This window comes from Daphnia magna, linkage group LG8 (genome assembly GCF_020631705.1).
Source record: "Daphnia magna isolate NIES linkage group LG8, ASM2063170v1.1, whole genome shotgun sequence".
NCBI classification, from domain to species: Eukaryota; Metazoa; Arthropoda; class Branchiopoda; order Diplostraca; family Daphniidae; genus Daphnia; species Daphnia magna.
The window spans coordinates 10,180,120-10,202,511 of record NC_059189.1 but is presented as its reverse complement, the minus strand read 5'-3'; the positions used below and the strand labels follow the sequence as shown (position 1 = coordinate 10,202,511).

Here is a 22,392-nt window from a genome sequence, read left to right as displayed (position 1 = left end):
AAAATCCAAAAGAATTGTGGGAGCTGGGTAAGAACCATACTAGTATTGATACCAAATAGTGTTATATTCTATCTTCAAATGTGACGGGTATGTTGAAAAAATTATTACCATCCCGACTAACTCCACCCTCCCCTATCAAACCGCGTGACTCCCTCCCCCCGTAGTGTGTTGAAAGTATTTGCCTCATCTCCCCCCCTTCCTACTACGTAGTATGTGAACGTCCCCTACGGCAAATTTCACATAGAGAGTGGAAACGATCTCCCTATATCCCTATTCGAATGACATCACTGTTGAACAGTCAAATGCGTTGGTTGATTCCAAGTTGTAAAACGACCTTCTGACAATGTAGTTTAGGCGTGGCTAAGTCTAGGATTTTTGGTTTTCTTGGGCAACGGAGATTGTGACTTGTCAGAGTAGTCCATGGGTCTAATGAAGATGACACATGGCGAGATTTCAATAATAAGACTTCATTGACAAAGAGCTTTATGGTAAAATATTCTGCTAAAAAGCTACTGTTTCCGCAGTTTATTGCAAATTATAGTCACTTCTGTGACAGCAAAAGAACTCATTTTCGTGTAAAAATTCTATGGTATACATTCTACTACACTTCTCGAGGTATGACTTTTTATTATTTTAATTCTATTGCATGCTTTAGAACTCTGCAGAGTTTGGTATCGTTTCGAGTTTCAAAAAGTTCAAACAAATCCTTTTTCTAAAAAAGACATAATTATCATGAACCTTTGTTCGATGCATAACGGTAACAATAATTAAAGTTAAAATTAAAGAAAAAAATTTTAAGCTAAAAAAACCATGGCAGTAAAACCATATTGCGTCAAGTCGTTAGGTGTTTTTCTAGTTTTCACGTTGAATTTCACATGGGATACTTAGAGATCATTATTACTTTCTGATGTAGAAAACTACAAAATATACCCAAGTTCAGAGTAGAAACCGATCGCCGAGCGGGAATTTGTTTATTTTATGTTGGAAATGAGCCACACCCTGTTGCTAAAAATACTGCTTTTTTCGTTACCATGCGCTGCTTTTTTCCCAGACGAAGACAGATAAAAGGCAGGACCAGGATGGGAACTGAGGATGAAATGTTATTCAGTTATCTTAGGATAGGCGCTTTGAACAGCATGTAATCTCCAAGAATATACAAGAGAAAACAACCCATTCTTTTTTTGTGTATGAACTATATACCAGCCTGAAAACTGCGCAAATGTCTGTATCTTAAGAGGATATTTGGTCAGTATTCAATCGAATGGTGACTTTTCCATGTACAAATCAGCCGTTGTGAAGGTATCAGTAAGCTGAGTATAGCTATAGCCTACCGATAATGCAAATGGCGTGAAAATGTTCAAGAACTAGGGGATAAGGTTAATAATCACCGGATCTCTCATCACACCATCACCATCCATTGACTTCTACTAACGCTTCCTTTTATTTAGCTTATAATACTCTTCACCACTAAACAAATGATTATAATATATATTTAGATATTTCGGATACATCGCCTACTCGATTTCTCGATGCTTAATATGCGAAAACAAGAAATGAAACCACAAACATGACCAAATGGAAAAACTTATTCGAAATAGCTCAGGAAGTTCACCGATTTTGATAATGATTAAATTTAAGGCATAGGTCAAAATCAAACACATCCTCTAAATATTGTTTTTATCATCTATTACATTGTAGAAAAGAGAACAGCGTAACTTTAAATCCTACATAGGCCTACACGATTCTGTCGTATTCTGTGCGGATTTAGCCAGTCTGTAGAAATGATATCACGGACCCATGTAATTTCTCCATGTGACCCGTTTATGCTGCGTAATGTAGGCTAGTTCTTATCTGTGTGTACTTAAACTTCCTCTAAAGATTGTCTTCATCCTGCATTAAATATCAACTTCGTTTGATTTGTTTGAATAAACAAATTTTATGTATAGGCCTACAGGCCTACACAACGTTACAAGGACGAGTTTCGAGGTAGTTGGTGTAAAACGACTCTAAAAAAAAATCCGACTTAGGCCTTCCCTTTAAGACTTTGACGTGTGTTAAGCAACAAAATTTCTGACTTTGCTTATCATGAACATTTTTTTATGTTGAATTAAACCAAAGATAGAATTCTGAATTGGAATTTTCTTGATAAGTAAGTCGACTTTTCAAAGTTAGTCAAATGCACTTTCGTGTTTTGTCTGCTATACTAGATAAAAAAAAAAACAAAACAAAAAAAACAATAACCAAAGAGCTTTCAATCTCTATATTTATTTTATTTGGATCTCTAGATTTATAGATCTAGATAAGTAATGTCAAACTTTAGTGAAAAAGTTCCAAAAAGACGTGGACGAATGACGAAACATGCATGTTGGTTGGGAAATGATCTCTAGAATTTCAATTGGAAGTTTGTAATACTTGAGTTAGGACGATATTATCATTATTAAATTAATAATTATACGTTTTTATGTTTAAAACAGTATCTATACTCAAAGTCTTCCCTAAAAAGTGTGACAAAAAATAATTAAACTGATTAGAATTATACATATTGAGCAAGAGTAATTCCAAGTGAACACCAGCAGTAAAATTTCAAAAGTTTCGAATTCAAGAATAATGTTTATTTTCAATATGTGGGTAAACGGATGGTACTACATTTATAGTACGCCAGCACCGATTTAGCAAAAAGCAAGATGGCTTAAAAACGAAAACGAGGAAGGTTATTCGTAATGTAGTTGATGGTCTAACCCAATCAGCTAGGACTAGTGCCCCGAGGCTTACGAAGCCACATTCAACATGTATTTGGAATGTCTTTGATGAAGGCCAAGTTTTTTTTTAACTTCCAAGGCTCCAAGGAGCTTTAGAAACTCTAAACAAGCAAAACAGCTTGCCAAAAGGACAAAGTAAACTCTGGGGTCCGAGTTTGACTTTGACAGGAAGAGTTAGAATTTGTTCTTTGGAACTTTTCGTGATAAGAACGCTTTTAAAGTAAAAAAGCTTCAGTCCAAGTCGTAAAAACCGATTTACGATGCAGTCCGAAACTGCGCCTGTATGGCGACGCTATGCCGTGGGCGTTAGGGTAACTAGGAAAACAGCTCAGGATGTGTAATTCTGTATAGATTGGTGATCGTAAAAGACCCGGGGTAATTAAAGAGCTTGCTTGGTAAGAAATGTGGTAAGAAAGAGATGGTAAGAAATGTGGAAAACATTTGTTTTCCGCATGCCACATGCGGCAAGCCAAATAAAAAGCGGCTGTTCACGGCACCCCTTCACACTCAAACGCGCCGCTAGGGGGTAGGCTTGACCCATACCTTTGGATCTTAAGGCGCGTTTTGGCGTCTACCTGGTTGATCAGGAATGAGGTTGAGTTGCGATCAACCGCATTTTTGTGTCAACCTGGTTGAACTGAACCAATGTTTTGGCGACAACTGATATTTCCCCCCTTGGTTGAGGTTCAACTTCAACCGCCAGTCTATATGGCCGAGTTCTACCATGGTCCTAGAGCATGGTAGAACCAGAACCGAAGCAGACGACCCAACCCCTTTTTCTTTGCCGAATACAATTGTTATATGGCAACAAAGCATTCACGAATAATTTAAAAAAAACTAGCAGACGTTATTATTTTTTTTTTCATTTTCCCTTGTCCACCATTTTTCTTGAAGACTGGCGGAAAAAAATAGAAGGGGTAAAATTAGGAACAAGAAAATAAAAGAATTAACAAAACTTTCAAACCTGATGCAGTAATCAGTTGGGCACACTGAATCGAGAATCGACAGCGTATAAATTATAAAATTAATAAATATTGACAGCACATAGCAGACAACCTAAGATAGAGAGAAGGGGAGAGGGGACACCAACACCACTGCCACATTTTATGAAAATTGTGGTTTTCGCCGAATAATGAAGTGGTGGGCGTGACTTCGGCTCAACTTTCATTTTGGTGTCAACTGAAATGTAAACTTGGGGTGCGTTTTATCGTCAACCTGTAGTTGAGCTGCTCAACTTTTTGGTTGACCATAAAACGGTTTTTACGTTGGTTGAGTAGAACTTTTTGGTTGAACTACGCAGTTAACCATAAAACGAAAATTGATCTCAACATATGGAAAGCTCCTCCTCCTTTCCCATCCCTTTAAGAAATGCTTCATTTTAAATTTAATAGAAATAAAAAAAAGTTAGTTTAGGAAATAACGGTGTCGGTAAATTTTTCAAAAATATTGATAATAGTATTACGTAGTTTATTGAAATTTGCTAAAGACGAAAAACGTCAACATGAAAAATTTGTAACAACAAAATACAGATGACTCAATTTCTTCAATGTCTATTCAGAAGTTATTTACTTATCTCTAATCTCAAATTTCTGGAATGGTAATAAATGTTAATGTAGGAATTATTACAAAGTTTAACATATTTTTATTTTATATTTTTTTATTTTAAATATTTTTATTTTTTTATTTAATATTTTACCTATTGGCCTTAAAACACCTTCAAACTTGTGAAGGTGTTTTAATATTTATTGTGATAGAAAAACAAATTTACAAACGTGTACCACGAACCATGTGCCACTCCCTATCTAAAGAAAGCCGTCTGCTGTGATGGCTTGAACAAAAAAAAGGTTGCCAGATTAAAGAAAATAAAAATTATTATAAAGTGGGAGGGTCAACCAACTTGAATTTAGTTCAACCACTGTCTGGACTGTGGTTGAACTTTTGTGGTTGAGCTCGCCAAATTTGGTCGAGCACAACCTTGGTTGAACTTTTTGTTAACCATAAAACGGAAATCGAGCTCAACTGTGACGAATTGGTTAACGAAAAAATACTGATTGAGCTCAATTTAGGTTCGGGTTGAGCTAAAAAGTTGACGATAAAACGCACCCTTGGTTAGTCCGACTTCGACCAACCGAGTTGATCTAGAATCCATTTTGGTGTCAACCTTATGGTTGAGTTCAACTCAACCAGGTAGACGCCAAAACGCGCCTTTAATAAGGTCTATATGCAGTATTTCATACTGGATATAGTTCACTTTGAGGCAAACAAAAATATATTCGTTTTTTGTTATGTATGCTTTAGAATTCTGAAGCCCATAAAGTTGATATTTCTATTTCTAATTTTCAATATGGAATTTAGTTACTAGAGAAAATATTAAATTTAAGTATAATACTTGTGAAAAAGAAACCACAAGAAACTAGTATGTTCAAGGCTGATGAAAATCATTGTAACTAACACGGCTGTGACAATCGACAGATAATGCGCAGCACATTTACACAAACGGTCAAACTAAACGAAACAATCCGTAGGTGGAATGCAATGAAAAGAAGAAAACACACACGTGCGAAACCCAATTACTACAAAAGGTATATACTCACTCTACAGCTGTAAGAATTAACAAAGAGTGCGAATGAAAAAACATTTGTGTGTCATTTATAACATCATATCTTCCGCTAGTAAGGCGACTTTCGGGTAAATTTATATCATAACACCTAAGCTATTCCGAAGAAATGAAAGGGCAACCCCTAACCCATGATTGTTATAAAAAAACACAAAAAGCCAAAAATTTAGAATAAAGAAAACACTATGGTAATAAATGATTCTGCACTCATTTATCTACAATTTCATCATACATTTTTTTTCGTTGAAGTATGTGAACTTTTGTTGTATTACGTACTTGGTATATACACTTTCTTAAATCGTTTTAATGTTTACTAATTAATATGTAAACACATCAAGAATTTTGGAAAAACATTTTTAATTAAAATGTTCACCAATCATAATTTTATGCTTAATTTTTTGGTGTAAATAACAAGTAAGTGTAAGCATATTTATTTTACGAGTTAATTTTCTCATTTGGCCTATTTTAAAATCAATCGTTTAAATATAATTTAACCATGAACGATATATATATTTATATAATATTGTTTTCCTATATAACATTAATTATTATCTAGTGCATATAAGTTGTGCTGCTGTCGGCATTTCAATATCCCCTAATTCCACATGTATTTAATGGCTATTTAGCTACCAAAATTATCCCTTAATTACCATTTACGGTTATTGACAACAGCGTCTGCTCTTAGCTTTGCAAAAGCATTAAAATTGTGCCGCTGAGAGAAGCACATTGAAAGACGTGACATAACGGTACGACGAAGTGACATTCGTTCTACCATTATGACGCGTTGGCTGATATTAAGTTGGATTGATATTTACCAGGATACTCGTTTGTGCTTGTTGCCTATGGCAACCTTTATTGGTAGGCTGTTCAAATGGTCATAAATTTTCAGTTCTCAGTGGTTTAGCATTGTTTTTGTTTGTTTGTGTTTGGTTGTTTTTTGCTTTACGATAAAGCGTGGATATTTAATTAAAATTTTCGAATACTTTTTTTCTAACCAAGACGTATTAGGCTATTGCGTGCAAAATATTTTGGTTATTGGTTATGGATCCATAATGTTTGTCTTTGTTACAAGTAGGTGGCATTAGAAGCCATGGAGATTGAGATTGAAGGACGGCGTATGGTGATCCAGCTGAATTGGAGCCGTCCGAAACTGCAAGACCAATTGCTTAAAAGCGCCTTGACATTGACGAAAGTCGACGCTGATGCCGGACAAAATGTCACGCCGACTCATTCATTGGCTGTCTGTTTGCTTCAACACGGGCTGAACCGTTACAGCGACTTGCGTAGGCTGGGCGAGACATGGCGTAGCACAAAATCTTGTGGGATCAACTGCGACGAAGGTGATTGGATCCGATTCTGCCAACATTTGGATAAAAAAAACCAGGAAGCTGAACTTGAGCTGAAGAATGAACAAATAACTAAGAAAGCTTCAGAAGAAGTAACACCTCGATCATCAGCTGTTAATTTACTTCGAATCATAAAAGGGGTAGTTGATACCCTCGACCAATTCCAATGGTTGGGATTGTTAAACACGTCAAGTTCGTTCCGGGTCGGTTGCATTGTCGGAGAAGAAAATGTAATTGATATAAGACCGAAAATCTACGAATCAGCCGAGTCTATTTGCAGGCATCAGTACGTATGGTACGATAGCGATTCACAAACTTTTCACGGTATCGCCAAATGGATGGACACATTTCAAGATCGACAGGCGTACCGTGTCGCTCTGTCTTGTCAAGTGGCTCAAAATCTCAAAGACTTTTGTTGCTGTTTGCTGAAAAAAGGCAATCCAGGTGATGATGAACTGGAAACGCGATCCATGGCCTATCTGAAAGAGCTGAACCAACAGCTGGACCGTAACATCGAGGATCACTTAGCGATGGTAGATCGATGGGATGAGGTCAGCGAGGAGAGCAGCAAGCTTAAGATCCTACTACACGAACTTCTCGATCCGAGTTTCGACGAGCACAGATTCGAAATCAACTTGGAACTGAGACAAGAATTCATCGAGAGCTTAGAAAAAGCTTACGGTGAGGTGCAGATTCTTCGACAAGAGGCCTATGAGAAGGCTCGAATTCAAGCCATTCAGAATAGGGAAGAGGATGAACGCAAGGAACGGCAGTTCAAGTTGGAAATTGAAACCGCTACCGCTGAAATCCAGCGACTCGAACAGGAAATTGAAGTGGACGAACGATCGGCTCAACAGCAGTTCGGAGATCGGACGGAGCAGATGAAGAAGGCACGTTACCGCGACCTGTGGCAGACAGCCAGGTACAAAGTGCTGGAAAAGAGCAACCGCAAGAAGCCGCTGAGATTCATCGGTGCCGCCCAGGTACTCATCATGCAAAAGCGTGAGCTGCTAAAGAGCAAGACCGAACAACTAGAATGGGATCGCTTCCGTTTGCTGCTGCACGGACTGCCTCCTCCGTTGGAGATCGCCAAACACGGTCGCAATCACAAACTATTCGCCATCGATACTGATGACACAGCCGACGCCCTGCTCACTGACGTCCTTGAGGAGTTGAAGCTTTTGGAATTGTTTCAGAAGCAGGGAGGAAATCTTCCGCTGTTGATGTCGTACGCACGACAGAACTCGTCCAAGGTTTTGGCCGAAATACGACGCATCCTCGACAAGATGGTGACGGAGCCCATCAACAGCATGTCGAATCAAACGTGGAGATTCAGCGGTTGCGCACTCCTCTTGAGTCACATTTACAACCAATGGATGACAAAGAATTCGTCATCGTCCGAACATCGCTGTGAAGAGATCACAATTGAAGCGTCCCGTGTTATCTATATCGACATGGATTGGATGACGCCGGGATTGAGTTTGGCTCTGTCGTCGCCTCGAATCGAAGCCGTTGGAACGGGCATACGTCGCGTGATTGACTTATCGGGTGAAGACGCCGAACGGACAATTCCCGAAAAAGCCAACGATGGACACGATGTTGGGTTGAGTGGCGACGACGGAGAGCACGGAGCGGCCGGTCAGAGTGCCGGTCATTTGTCTATTAACTGTGTCACTTACCTCGGCATGCCGCTCGTCATCCATGCCAGAGGCGGTAAGGGTTCCAATGGACAGAACGGCGGCAACGGAAAACCCGGAATCAATGGTCAAAATGGAAGAGACGGAGAGCTACAACCGAAAGAGAAAGTGAATCAAGATTTCGATTTTATACCGTTGAGATATTACTGGAACTTTCCGAAAAGTGTCTATCAATATTATTCTGGTAAAATATACGACACTTGTCACTTGGTTTCCGGAAAGCCCGGAACACCAGGCAAGTCCGGCGGGAGCGCTGGAAGCGGCGGGTGCGGAGGACAGGGAGGATTTGCTGGCAAAGTTGAGGTGGAATGTCGCACGGGTGGTAATCTAATCGACACAGCGCAAAACGAAAACGGCAAAGATGGCACGGATGGCAAGCCTGGAACAAGCGCTAAAGGGGGCGAGGGAGGACGCAACGGCCTTGACTCGGCACGTGTTTTTGAAACAGATTCAAATTCGTTAGACCCCTGGTTCTGGGTGGCTGGCAAATGGCGTGAGGCCAAAGGCAAATTGAAAATTGAACGCATAATGCGCATAAGTAATCAAAGCGAACAAATTGGTTCGAGGATCATCGTTGTCGCTCAAGACAGCGGAAGAGCGACCGACGGAGAGCGAGGTGAAGACGGCCAAGACGCGGATCAGAGCCACCAGAAAAAATCAACACCCAAAAGGGCTATGGTAGAAGCGGGGGCATCCTGGAGAAGCGACGCTGCTGCCACCGCTTTAGCATCCTTGCGACTCCAGCAGAAAGAGGCGGCCATCCAGAAACTTGGCGCCGCCATTACCAACTCCAGCGAAGCGGCAAGGCGCGCCAGAGCCGCCGCCAAACAACAAGAGGCCAACGAGAAGAAACTGAAACAAATGAAAGAAGGTGAACAGCGGATGCGCAAGGCATTCCAACTGGCCAAGACGCAATCCACGTCCCAGCTGATGCGCACTACGCAGAGGACCCACACAATCGCCACACACCAGGCAGCTGGTGCAGGCGAAAGTTCAATCAGCCTTAAAGAAAATGACGAGTTCATTCCTAACACGGCCCACGTCCTAGCCAAAACACAACCAGCGACCCAGTCTGAGTGGGCCGCCATGAATGGTGTGGATGTCCTCGACGCTCTCGTCGCCAAGTATTCAAAGATCTCGAATGAATCGTCGAGAACCTTGTCCATTCTGACGCAATCTATAGTCCTGCAAATCTACTTGCCAGAGCCAGCGGACCACGGACTCGTTTGGTCCTCGATTGCAAAAATAACGCGACGCATAGATGGTCACCCGGACCATTTGATTCAATCGCTTCGATGTATTAGCCAGGACATTGATCTGATCCAAGAGCTTATATCAGCTAAAAGAGGCATTCTCCTCAAACCAATGAGCGACGTTATCCTGAAAGAGACAAACGACATGGCCCGGGACATCGTGACGACCGCTGAGAATGCACTCGACATTTTAGGCGTATTGTACGCTTTTCGGCAGCTAAGCTGGAGCTACGAAGAGCTCCAAAAATTACTTGGGCCGCTGGAAGATAACGAGATGAGAAAAGGCTTTGGATCTTTAATGGGAAAGAGCAACAAAGGATCATCGGCCCCTGACCCAGCCAAGAGCAAACTGATCCAGTTTGTGCGCGACAAATTGATCTATTCCGTTGCCGAAGTGATGACGACAGCGACATCGGTCAGAGGAAGGAATAAAGAGCATCCTGATGAAACGATGATCCAATCACAAGTGCTAACGCTTAACGGTTTGTTGCAATGCTGCTCTCTTCACCTCACAACCCCTGACGGTGTGCCGGTGGCAACGTTTTTCGATAAGCTGATGGAAAAACTGAAAATTATCTCTGGCAAAGAAGGAAAAACCGGCGATGACGTCAACGTCGCCCTGACGGACTTTGCCTGTCGTCAAATTGGAATCAAGAAAGTACGCGATTTGATGCCGATTTCAAACACCACGTCCTCAGCTTCACCCGCCAATCAAATGGCTCTCAATGTGGATGATGAACAGCGCTTGGAAAAGCTTCGCTTCCTTTTGAGTCACATGAAAGTCGATGTCGATGACCTGGACGCTATCCGTTTAGCTGTGGAAAAAAGGCAAACCGTTCACAAAGAACCGTACAAAACCATCTACTCGCTCGCCGAACAAGCGTTTGTCAATTTTTACTGGACTCGCGAATGGGAAAGTTATTACGATTTCTTGAAGGAAATCAAAGAGAACCAAAATCGTCCAGATGAAAGCCCGTCTGAAATGCTGGACAAGGAGGAACTACACGTTCAGTTGAACGAGCTTCCGAATGTGGTCGAACGATTGAAGGCGGCCCTAATGTGGACTCACAGTGGTAAATCTTACAAAGAGATGATGGAGGTGTGCACTAAGCTCAAGAAAAAGCTCGACACATCCGGATGGAAGGAAAAAATAAGCGCAGCTTTTTGGACAACATTGAAGCGATCTTCCGACGAGAAGGAAACGCCCTTGGTAAAGTGCATAAATTGGGCTCGTGAGCAGGAGAGGAACATTGTCGGATTTTTTGAAGACTCGCACAAGGATTTGCCAGAGACTAATAGCAAAGATTTTATGTCATTCGTCTTCCGTTTACAGACGATTCGCCAACCGAGTAAATCGGACAAGGAATCGATGGTTCCACAATTTCGAAAGGCTTTGCATTATCTTGACCACAACAAACGGGTTCCTTTCACTGTTTCCGAAATGAAACTGTTCCATGAGGTGTTCAGCAAAACAAGGGAAGGCATTTTCAAGGATGAAACGATCCTTCGTGACCAAGCCAAGTTGAAAAACGAGTACGTTGGACGCTATGCAGATCACCATTTTCTCAGATGGATAGACAGCTACGAGGAAATTGCACTAATTCAAGCAGAAATCAGCAGGCAGTGGGAGAGTTGTTCCACAGATTCCGATAAGGCGTCCCAACAAGCCAAAGTGGCACGTCGGAAGAACATCTTGTTGAACCGCTACGCCGCACTCACGACGTTCTTCTTGTCGCCGCAAAAATGCCACGAAGCATGGCGTTCTTTGATGCGAGAAATGAAAGTGGACGAGTTAGATCAACAGCTTAGAACAAGAGTATCCAATACTTTTGGAAATTGCATCCAGCAAATGATTGGTGACGTCGAGGCGGCCCTCAATCAAATCAAGGAAGGAGATAATGTTCAGTCAGACGGTATTCCTGAAGATGGAGGAGGTAAGTGTATTCTCAATCAAGAATTGTGTGAACAATGACATTACTTAACGGAACGGTTCCTTCCTGAATCGAATAGCCTTTGGCGTTTCCTTATGAAATGTTGAAGCGGTTTTCTTTTCACAGTTAAGGTGGCATTTTCTTTATAATTTGATATTACATCTATTACGTCAAAGAGATATTTGGTTTTGGAATTTTCCATTGCAAACTTATTCATGATTTTTATATTTGCCGTATTTTCAAACACTGTTACGGCCATTTCGTGATAAAGATAGTGTTTCGAAATGCCATGTTGCACAAACCAAGACATTTTCATAATAATTTATCCTATTAATAATAAGTTTCTTCTTGCTTTCGTCATTGTCTATTGTCTAGGTGAAACGCTGTGCACTGAAACCAAGCGATGCTTATCCATTGTTGACACCTTGCTCACGTCATCGAATTGCCTTCTTGTTAAAAAAGAGCTCAGTTCCACGATTTCTACGATTCTTTCGGATGTCGAGCTGCTGTTCGAGTACCTCGTCGAATTGGACGACACGAACGCCGAGCGTATAACGCCATACCTAGAAAAATGGAGGACGTCTTTGGCGACCATGGAAGAAACTGGAAACTTATTGAAACTATCGGCTGACGTCCGACGAGGAGTGGCCAATGTTTTGGACATAGCCAACTGGTCGACAACCAGCGACGACCGTCTACTTGAAACGCTCAACCGCCGCACTAAGAAAAATCGCGAAAACATGACAAATGCCCTACAACGTCAAAAAACCTTTATCGAACTTTTGACACGAGAACGGTTGATGGATGACGTCTTGAGCGTCGTCAAGGAATCTGTCGGTTGCTTGGGAGAAGGTGAAGATTTAAATCCGTCCAGCCTTTGCTGTCACAAGAATCACAACTTACCACTGTTGATACAAAAGCAAGTGGACATTTGGAACGAATGTGCTCCGGCCGAGTTTCGTTCAAACGGAAAAGATGCTCTAGCTTTTCTAGATGCTTTGCTATCTTCCACGTCTGAGAAGCTGCTGAAAGCGCGAGCCTCCTTGGCCAGCGAACTCCTCGTTCATCATATTGACACTCCTGAGAACGTCGACGTACTGGAGCGATGGACCAAACGTATCAACGAGTTTGTGGTAACATTCGGCACTAATATGGATTCGGACGAAGAAATAGCCAGTCGTGTGATCGAACTTCAGGCTTCCTTGATCGCTCATTTTCACGTGTTCCAAACAAAAAATCTAAGCCTTTTCGAAGAGGCCAATAAGCTGCATGCCAAAATTAACAGTAAAATAGTGACAGAGCAGCTAACCGTACTGGCTCGAGTGCTGGGTAAATCCAAAACTGAATCCAACTGTCTACTCGTCACAAGTCTTTGCCATTTCGTCAGCATTCTTAGCAAATGTGCCACAACTAGCCAACGACTAATCGCGTCGGATTGCATCATTGAAATTATCGAACAGCTATTCCGCGACCCAAATGTCAAGAAGAATAATGTGAAAATGAAAACGATCCTCGATGTAGTGTATTTCTCTTCTGAGGGATTTACCTTCACCGAAAAGAGCTACTTGGAGCGTTTCATTCAAACAGAGTCTTGTTGCAAAGACAATAATATGATCAAGCACTTGTTCGACAAAATCAGCGACACAAGAAAAGGAAAAGAAGGCAACATATCGTCAAGCGTAACCAACAGGTTGATTGCAGCCATTGACTTGCAAAGTCTTTTGACCCAGGAAGAACGAAAGTACCTCACCCTTTTGGCCAACGATGAGGTCGTGGAGACAGTGCTAAAAAATCTACCACCGACAGCTTACTTGGACTGCTTGAAGGAACGTGCAACTAACCAAATCTATCGAAGACTCATTCTCCATTTTTACGGAGAGGAAGACGGCGACCTGACCGATCTGCTGAAGTCGTACAAACCGGCGAAGAAGGCGGGCGATGGAGAGGAAGCGACAGAACAACAAGAAAACAGCCCGTCTGATTGCAAACTTCGGATAGTTAGCCAATTCCAGAAATCCTTCGGTAGGGCGTACTTCTTCGTGAAACGAGACGGCATTGAATTCGAATGGCTTGCGTGGTTGCAAGAGACGGTTCTCAAGTCATTGCAATCAATGCGTCGCGATTTGCTGACGCTCGCCAATGTAACGCAACTCATTTCTGCCTCTGCCGAATTCAAACTCGATGAGCTTTTTCAATCGACCGTAACCGCTCGACCCTATCAGTGGCTGGATAATCTGCTGGCGAACTCCATCTTGAAAGCAGTCGATAAACTCGATCCTGCAAAAACTGGCAATCAAGCCGAACGGAAGACTCAACGTCGCCATCTGACGTCGGATCTACACGAGTGTCTGAGATCACCGCAGCTGCAAGGCCGAATCGTTCTGGAAGTCTTCCGCCGCAAATTGGAACAAGAGACCCGCCTAGTGGCAGCCATGGAGTCTGTCGACTTTTCTTACGCTGCCGGACTGGTGAGTGGCCTCAAGACTCTCACCAAAATCGACGACGTCGGCAGGTTTCAGGGTACTTCCCTCAAGCACTGGCCTAGGCTGATACGTCACTGCAAGCTAACGGAAATCTGGCCGTCTGGTCTGGCCAATCAGCTTGTAACGATACTGGATTATCGCTTGGGCCAAGACAAGGCGGACTGCTTCCTCCAGCGTTTCAAAACAAAATATGGTCATGTTCAAAATGAATCGCTACACCCAGAGAAAAATGATTGGCCGGCTAGCCAACTCATCATCCAGTTGGAAGGCATAGTCAAAAACTTGTCGAAATACCCATGGATCGTGGATTCGTTTTTCGCTTTGGTGCGGTCGCCAGATGTCGCCAACAGCGAAGATGAAGATTACCACTGGCAACACATCCAAAGTAGAGAATTCATCGAACAAGAAAGATCCAAAGCTTCGCAATCCAATCTAAGCGTGGCCGAACTGTTGAGATCGATGAGAAACCATCCCGAAAACGAGGCCGTCATTGGACAAATGACAAAACAGAATAGCTTCGTGCAAACAATCGATGATATTAAGCTGCTGGCTACGAGCGAGCCAAGAAGCCAATGGAGCCAGAAGGACATCGATAACTGGGTGACTAATATTAAAGAATGCAGAGCAGAGGTAGATCTTGTCGATTTCCTTTCGGTGGCCTTCCGGGCGGTGCAGTTGCAAATGAATTGCCAATTGCGCGACTCGCAGATGCTTGCCATTTTAATGTTCGTGACGCCGAGCGAGAAACAAAGACTGCAGCGCCGAATGGCGCAAATCTCCACGGGCGAGGGCAAAACGCTGATCACCACCTTGCTGGTCATCTATCACGTGCTTTCCAACTGGTCGAACGGGAGACGCCTCGTCGACGTCATCACCAGTTCACCGGTTCTAGCCGTGGACAACGTCGTCGAGATGAAGAGGTTCTACGAAGTTTTCGGCGTCAGCGTGCAGAACAACTGCGACGCAACCTGCTCCGATGACGAGGAGTTGCGCAGGAAGCGCTACAACACGGACGTCGTGTACGGTGACCTGTCCAGCTTCCAGCGCGACATCCTCTTGAGTCGATTCTTCTCCGATCGCGACATCACCTGCAACCGGGAAGCTGGAGCCGTCGTCGTCGACGAGGTAGACAGCATGCTTTTGGACAAAGGTGAAAACATCTTGTACTTGTCGCACAAGATACCCGAAATGGACGACCTCGTTCAGGTGTTCGTCGAGATATGGCATACCGTCCACGATCCGTCGGTCGCTGCTGGAGACGAGAGAGCACAAGCCACTGTGTACGAGAGCGTAAAGGAACGCGTTGAGAACGGCGACATCCGCGTTCCCAAGTGCCTCGACTCCTTCGTCCTGCGCTACCTGATGGTGTGGACGCGCAACGCGTTCCGAGCCAAGAAGGTGACAACCAAAGATTCGTACAAAGTGGACGACGTCGGCGACGGCCGTGGACAGCAGATCGTCATCATGGACAAGGAGACGGGCGTGGAACAAGTACAAATGCAATGGTCGCACGGACTCCATCAGTTTCTTCAGTTGAAGCACGCTCTGAAATTGAGCCCCATCTCGCTGAAGGCCGTTTTCATGTCCAACGTTGGATTCTTCGAGCAGCGCAAAAACGCCGCCCTGTACGGAATGACGGGCACACTTGGCTCCACCGCCGAGTGCAAACTGTTGGGCGACGTGTTCCGCGTCGATTTCTTCAAGATGCCTCGTTTCCGGCGTCGCTTTTGCCTAGAAGAGGATCACCTCTTGTCTCCCACGAGGAGCCAGTGGTTGGACAATTTAGTAGGCGCAACCAAAGCCCAGGTGGACGCGAAACGAGCCGTGCTGGTTGTATGCGAGAATATTGCCTCGGCAGAAGCCGCCTACAATAAGCTTTTGTTTGCGTATAAACAAGAGGATCAAAGCAAGAAAGGGACGGAGGCCACAATTGGCGTTAATATCAGCAAATACGTCAGTTCGTTCGACAAAGGATTCCAAAAGAAGCAACACGACTCCTCTCTGGCTCCCGGCGACATCATCGTGGCCACCAATCTGGCCGGCAGAGGAACCGATTTCAAGATCAACGAGCAACTCGCCAAGAATGGCGGGTTGCACGTCATCATAGGATACATGCCGGCCAACGCTCGTATCGAGGCGCAAATCGAGGGACGAGTGGCTAGAGCTGGTCAGCCTGGAAGTTTCCAGTTTGTCGTGTGGGACCCGACCGTCAGTGTGTCCAAGTCAGACGTCGCCTCGGAGCTTTGCGGCTTGAAAGTGAGGCGCGACGACCGAGAATGCCGTCGGCTGGAACAAATTCGCACTCGCGGTCTGCAGAAGATCTTCCTGGAAGAAGAACTGTTCAAGAAATTTCACGAGGAGATCTACAACGTGGCGAGGAAGATGTTGCGTCAAAATACCTCGCCGGACGGCGAATTGCAGTTGAAATTTTTGACCAACAACTGGGCGCTCTGGTTGGATGATAACGCCGATCACATCGACAACATTCACGTACGCAAATCGGACACCGTCTACGCGAATTTCAAGTCATTTCAAACGAAATGCCTCGCGTCGGCCGGTGAGTCAGCCGGTAGTTTTGCGCGGTTCGCATCGACGCCATCTGAGCTGATGATTCTTGGCGATTTTTTTGAAAAGACGAAAGAAACTGAACATAAAGCGAATCATTGCTACATACAGGTTGTCAAGAAAGAGCCGGACGATTGCCCAGGTGCGCTCATCCGTCAAGCGAAGCTGATTTTGCGCGAAGCGGGCAGCGTCGAGAAGAGAAAAGCGAAGCCACTGCTGATCAGGGCGAGAACTTTGATTGAAAACAAAATCGGCCAGCTTTCCATTTGTAACGATTTGGTTAAGAAGACGTTGAAGACGCACGAAAAGTCCGGCAGCGTCATGATCAATGAGAATCGATTCGAGGAACAGACAACCAATTTGATAAGTCTTTTACAGGTGCATTTGACTGCCATAGATGACATCTTGGGGCGGTCGGTTGTTGGCGCCCTGACCATGCATTTCCCGAAGGAAGAAGAAATGCAAGACATCTTAGCGCTAATAACAGACGAACTGAAACACAAAGGGCATTGTAAGCCTTATCGCTTGTCCAATAGCGTGTCGGTGAGGTCGATCGGTGTTGGCAAAGACATGAGCGACGATCACCAAACTGTTCTCTGGATGGACTACGGTACAACGTCACAACAGAGACGAATCCATTGGCCAACGGAGTTGTCTCAGTACGAACGCGCCGTCGTTCAGCGCATAGACGAAAGAAGAGACGCTCTGCGGCAATCATTCACCAAGTGCACGTTGATGGACGTGGTGGTCACCCAGAACCAGGTGTGGGAAGAGTTGGTCAAAGAAGGGTACGTAGTTCAGGAAAAGATCATCGACCAGGACGTTATTCGTTGGGCGCAATCGCAAATTGAGGGTGATTCTGCCGTCAAGGATTTCCTCGAACGATTGCCAACAGAATTGGACTGTTTGAAAACTGTTCTTGTGGATTGGCTCAAGCGTCACGACGAAGAACCCTTCGACCACGCCGTCACTCCGTTGAAGCTCGACAACGTCACTTTGAAGTCACTCGAGAGCTTCCTGAAGGAGAGCCAAATCGTGATTCACATCAATCAAAGGCAGGGCGTGCTCTCCAAAGAGATATCGTTCGATTCGAACCGAACGAGCTCGCCCGTTGGAGGCCTGTCGGAACAGCTGACGAAATTCGACCATTTAATAGCGATGTGGATACTACAAAGCTCATCGGAAGAACTTGGGGAAAGTGCATTTAAGCAGGTAGGCGAGACAGTGTCTCGGGAAGAGTTGCCGTGCCCGAAAGACTCGGACGAAGGAGCCGAGAAAATTTGGAAATATCTGTTGAGCGAAGGAGTCATCAAAGAACCTAAAGTTGCCTTTGCGCCGGGACTGAACGCCAACAAGGAGCACATCGAAAGCCGGAGGAAAGAAATCACGGAAGTTGTTGAATCATTGGCCGGCGTTAAAGAGATTTGCTGGAAGCACCGACCGCCACCGAAACCGGTGACTGAGCATTCTATTTACTACGATGTCCCAAGTTATTGGGCAGACAGCGCGTGGAATGCCTTGGGAAATGCGTTCAACTACGTCAATCCCTTCGGTGGCGAGAAATCGGACAATGCGAGCCAGGCTACCAATGTTGACGAATGGCTAACCGAGAAACAAAACAAAAAACACCTGGAAGCCTACAAGAGGGACGTCGTTTCGGCTTTGTTCAGCAGCATAGGCCAGTTAAAGACCATTCCGATGGTGAACACTACGCTTAATCCCCTTTCCGACTATTTCGTGTCGGACACGTCGAGGACGTATCCAGCGGAGGAAATGCAAAGTTTAGCCGGCAAATCCTTTACAGGAGTCATCAAGTTAGAGGCGCACAAAACTTGGTGGGACTACTGGGACAGGCGAGCCTTCTACGTAGCCATGGCAGGCGTCGCCCAAATCGCGTTAGGGGTGGCCTTAGCCACAATGTCAGGCGGACTACTCGCAGTTGTCAGTAAAACTCTCATCGCTGAAGGAGTGAGTGACATTGGCTACGCAATCCAGGCTGGGCTGACGGGTACTTTCTCCTGGGGAGGTTACTTGTCACACAAAAAATGGAGCCTGGCCATGTCGGTCGCCACAGCCGGGCTGGGTGCGTATTTGACAAAAGGAGCGGCAGCTGGCCGTCTGGCTGCAATGGGATTCCAGGGCAAAGTGGGTTTGGCCCTCTGCTGGGCAGCAACCAAGAGAGCGCTGGCCAAGTGTGGTCAAGCTGTGCTGTCTACGATGACTAGCATGGGCGTCGAGAGGCTGTTGTCTTGGCTAAAAAAATTCGTCATCGAAAACGTTTTGACGCACGTGAAATTCCTCATCAGCAAGGCTCTGTGGTTTATTTTCAACTCCCTAAGCAATGCCCTCGATCGGATCTGGGCGCTGCTGCAAAAGATGGGACGAAGCGTGGATGATGTGAAACAAGTGATCGACGGCTACTTGGACAAAGCGAAATCGTCAGATCTTTACACGCTATGGGGACGTCGCATGGCTGGGCAGGCGACTTCGGTCGGAGGCGCCATAGGACGTTGTTTCTCCGAGTCGCAAGACGTCTTGAAAGCGGAAGGCAAGATTGAACTATTTGAAGGGGAGAAAGCCGAGGGACTTGACGTCTTTAAAAAATCATTTAAATTTGTGGGCTACACCGAAAAGGCGATAAAGATTGTCAATTGGATCAAGAACGGCACGGAGATCTTGGGTCTCATCACGCACCAGAATACGTCAAGAACGTGGAGAGCTCCCTGTCTGAGGAAGCGAGAAAACTAGAAGCTGAAGAACAGGAGAAGGAAGCGACGCAACAAGCTCACCAAAACCAAGAGTCGATCAACGAAGAAGAGAAAGAAGAAGACCAGCTAAATGCCGATGAATCGGCCGAAACGACTCATGCGACGTACAGTGTAGCGTCGACAACCACAGCCGAATCCGAGACGAAAGTGTTCAACGAATACAAACAGAAGGTGAAAGAAAGAATAGAAGGCGACGTTGTCACCTACATGGTGGATAGTGTGACCAAGACATGGGTGCAACCCTGGCTGCAGAGCAAAATCGAGGGCCTCATCGTATCCGCTGGTCAGAATATGTTGGAGTGCATTGGCAGTATGTGGAAGGGATCGCAAGGGGATTCGAAAATGGCCGACAATCAAGCCGAAGAAAACGAGGCAATGAACGACGAAGAGGCGAAAAAAGCTGAAAGTGAAAAGAAAGCCGCCGCTGTCAAGAAGGAACTTGAAGACTCGCTCGGGGAAGGAAACAGCCAGAAAGAGACGGATGAAAATGGAAACACTGTCGTTCAACCAAAGGAATACAAAGATGTTGTCACCAGTATGGGTCAAGGCCAAGCCGCTGGTCTTCTGCAGATGCAGATGGTAGCGAATGCAACTAATTGCACGCTCGTAATAATTGACAAAACGGAAGAGAAGGATTTCAAAAGCGACGATGGCCAATTCAGCATAACTCCGGATGGAAAATCTGAGAAAACCATTCAACTCGTATACACGAAGAACGAAGATGGCACGAAGCATGTTTCTCTCATTGGTCCCGATGGTAAAGAAATGCAACTTCCGCCTTCTATGATGAATGCGAACGGGACGCCAGTCCCCCCGAACCGTTGCCTTTACGAGGCTGTCGCTGGTGCTCTGGGTAAGAATGTGGACGATCTCCTATCGCAGGTGAAGGAGAATGCACTCAACGATAAAATGTCGCAATACCTGTACGATCAGAAAGTAAACGAGGCCTTACCGCACATGCGAGTTGGTCGGAAATGCGAAGGTGAACGTGCTGATCTGTTCCTCCTTGTAGACGAAAATGGGAACGCTCGTCATGTTTTAACTAGTATAACAAAGAAAAATCTGAAAGGCGGCAGTGAAGTTACTGACGCTGCGAGAAAAGAACTAAAAAGCGATGAGGAAAGAGAGGAAGATGACCAATGTGGCCATTTGATAGCGTTTTTTCTCGGCGGTGGAGGTGGTAAAAAAATGCATAATGTGGTTAACATGAACAGTTCGCTCAATCAAGGCGCGTACAAAAAATTAGAAATGGAGTTGGCAAAATTCTTGGAGGAAAATGAGAACGCAAGAGTTGACGTAGATATCTCACTGAATGAGGGGATTACGAACGGTAACCTTAAGAGTCCGTTAAATCTCCGGTTTTCCTGGCGTATGTCCGTAAACGATGATGTCGTATCTCACAGCAGTGTATTCTTCGTGAACAAGGCCGATTCCAAGACACACAATGAAGTGGCATATAAAGAGAAGCCGCAGTACCAGGATACACCTATTCATCGCGTCAATAATCCTGAAGGGGGAAAACCTCCCACAGCGGAAATTGTTCATTTTGACGGACGGCAAGAGTCCATCCGTCCTGGCTTAACGCTGGCTCGCCCTGGCGACTACAAACCCGCGATTCAAGAAAACGAAGTAAGTAGAACTATATTTGATTTCATCCAATATGTATTGCGCATTTCTATGTAAGTGACGGCCAACATTATTAAGACCAGCATAGATAACTTTTTTCTTTTTTGTTCTATTTTTGTGACAGCAACACAGAAGAAATCAGATTCTTGAAGTGAATGAAGAGGAAGATGTGCCAGTGAGGAGACAAGCGCAGAACTGAAAGTGCAAGAACACACCGCAGTACAAATCCCAGTGAAGTAAGTAAAAACGAAATTATCTAATACAGGCAAAAAAATTACATCGATTTATATTATGGTTTTAAGGAAGACAAACCAAAGCAAAACAGCAGAAGTGAAAGACCCAGTGAAGACAAGATTTTCAAACCGAAAGTGCAATAACAGGTACAGTTTAAAAAATGTCGGCTTGTATTTAAGTTTGTGAGGGATAAAACGGAATAAGAAAACAAAAGCAAAAAACAAATATGTGAAATGCATATCTAAGTTGATATCGATATTGCCTTGCTAAGAAAAGTAACATGGCATACATTTCATTTTCATTATTTGGGCAGTAGAATATGTTATTTGGGGGGATGAAATAATCATTCATTTACAAATGCTTAATAAAATTCATTTTATCAGTTGAACATTTAATAATAGACATGCAATCAAAGCTACTTTGGGGAAACTTAATCCTAGAAATGTTCCCTTGTATGCTCCCTTATTAGTTAACAGATGTTTAAGCACACATTAAAAAAGCTTCAGCATAGTGCATTTACTTACATAATAGCCAAATGAATACTTCTGTTTTTTTGTTTTGTATACCAAATAAAGATAAAATCATGAAATCAAGCTGTACACATTTATTTATCTACAGGAGTTCTATTTCAAAAAATTAATAAATTTGCAATGAAATTCCAACGACTATCTGATGGAAGAAAGACAATTGCACTAGCCAAGATTTAAAAAAAAAATGATCGCTCAGGTTTGGTGACAGTATTGTGAACCGCGATGTATGGCCTATGTCCTGCTAAACGACCCGCGCATCAGTCTAGAAATCGCGTTGCAGAATACAAACAATTATCCATAGCAAACAAAAAGCATTTGTAGTTTGTTGCCGAATAGTATTTGGGTGACTCAGTGTAGTAAGCGAAAGTCTGGTAGGCTTCATCATAGACTTCAATGCAGCTTGTTGCGCAAACAGATTATTGAAACCTTTCAGTTGCATACAATATAATATTAATATTATAACCTTTTCATATGAATCTATCGCGGAGTCAATGTAAGAAGAAAAGTTTTACGCGTTCTCGGGGAAATTCCCTGAGACCCGTCAAACCACACCGACCTACACAAAAAAAAGCCAATCAGTTTA

At 44.0% G+C, this 22,392-nt stretch overlaps 1 protein-coding gene across 1 annotated transcript; it reads left to right on the top strand.

Annotated features, from left to right (window-relative positions):
• Window positions 1-387: 387 nt before the first annotated feature.
• LOC116929140 lies at window positions 388-21,868 on the top strand. Its single transcript, XM_045178298.1, is given in 6 exon segments — window positions 388-615; window positions 6,452-11,606; window positions 11,979-19,337; window positions 19,340-21,048; window positions 21,170-21,281; window positions 21,348-21,868. Coding segments are annotated over 4 exon segments (14,283 nt in total). The 5' UTR covers window positions 388-615; window positions 6,452-6,466; the 3' UTR covers window positions 21,245-21,281; window positions 21,348-21,868.
• The last annotated feature ends 524 nt before the right edge of the window (window positions 21,869-22,392 follow it).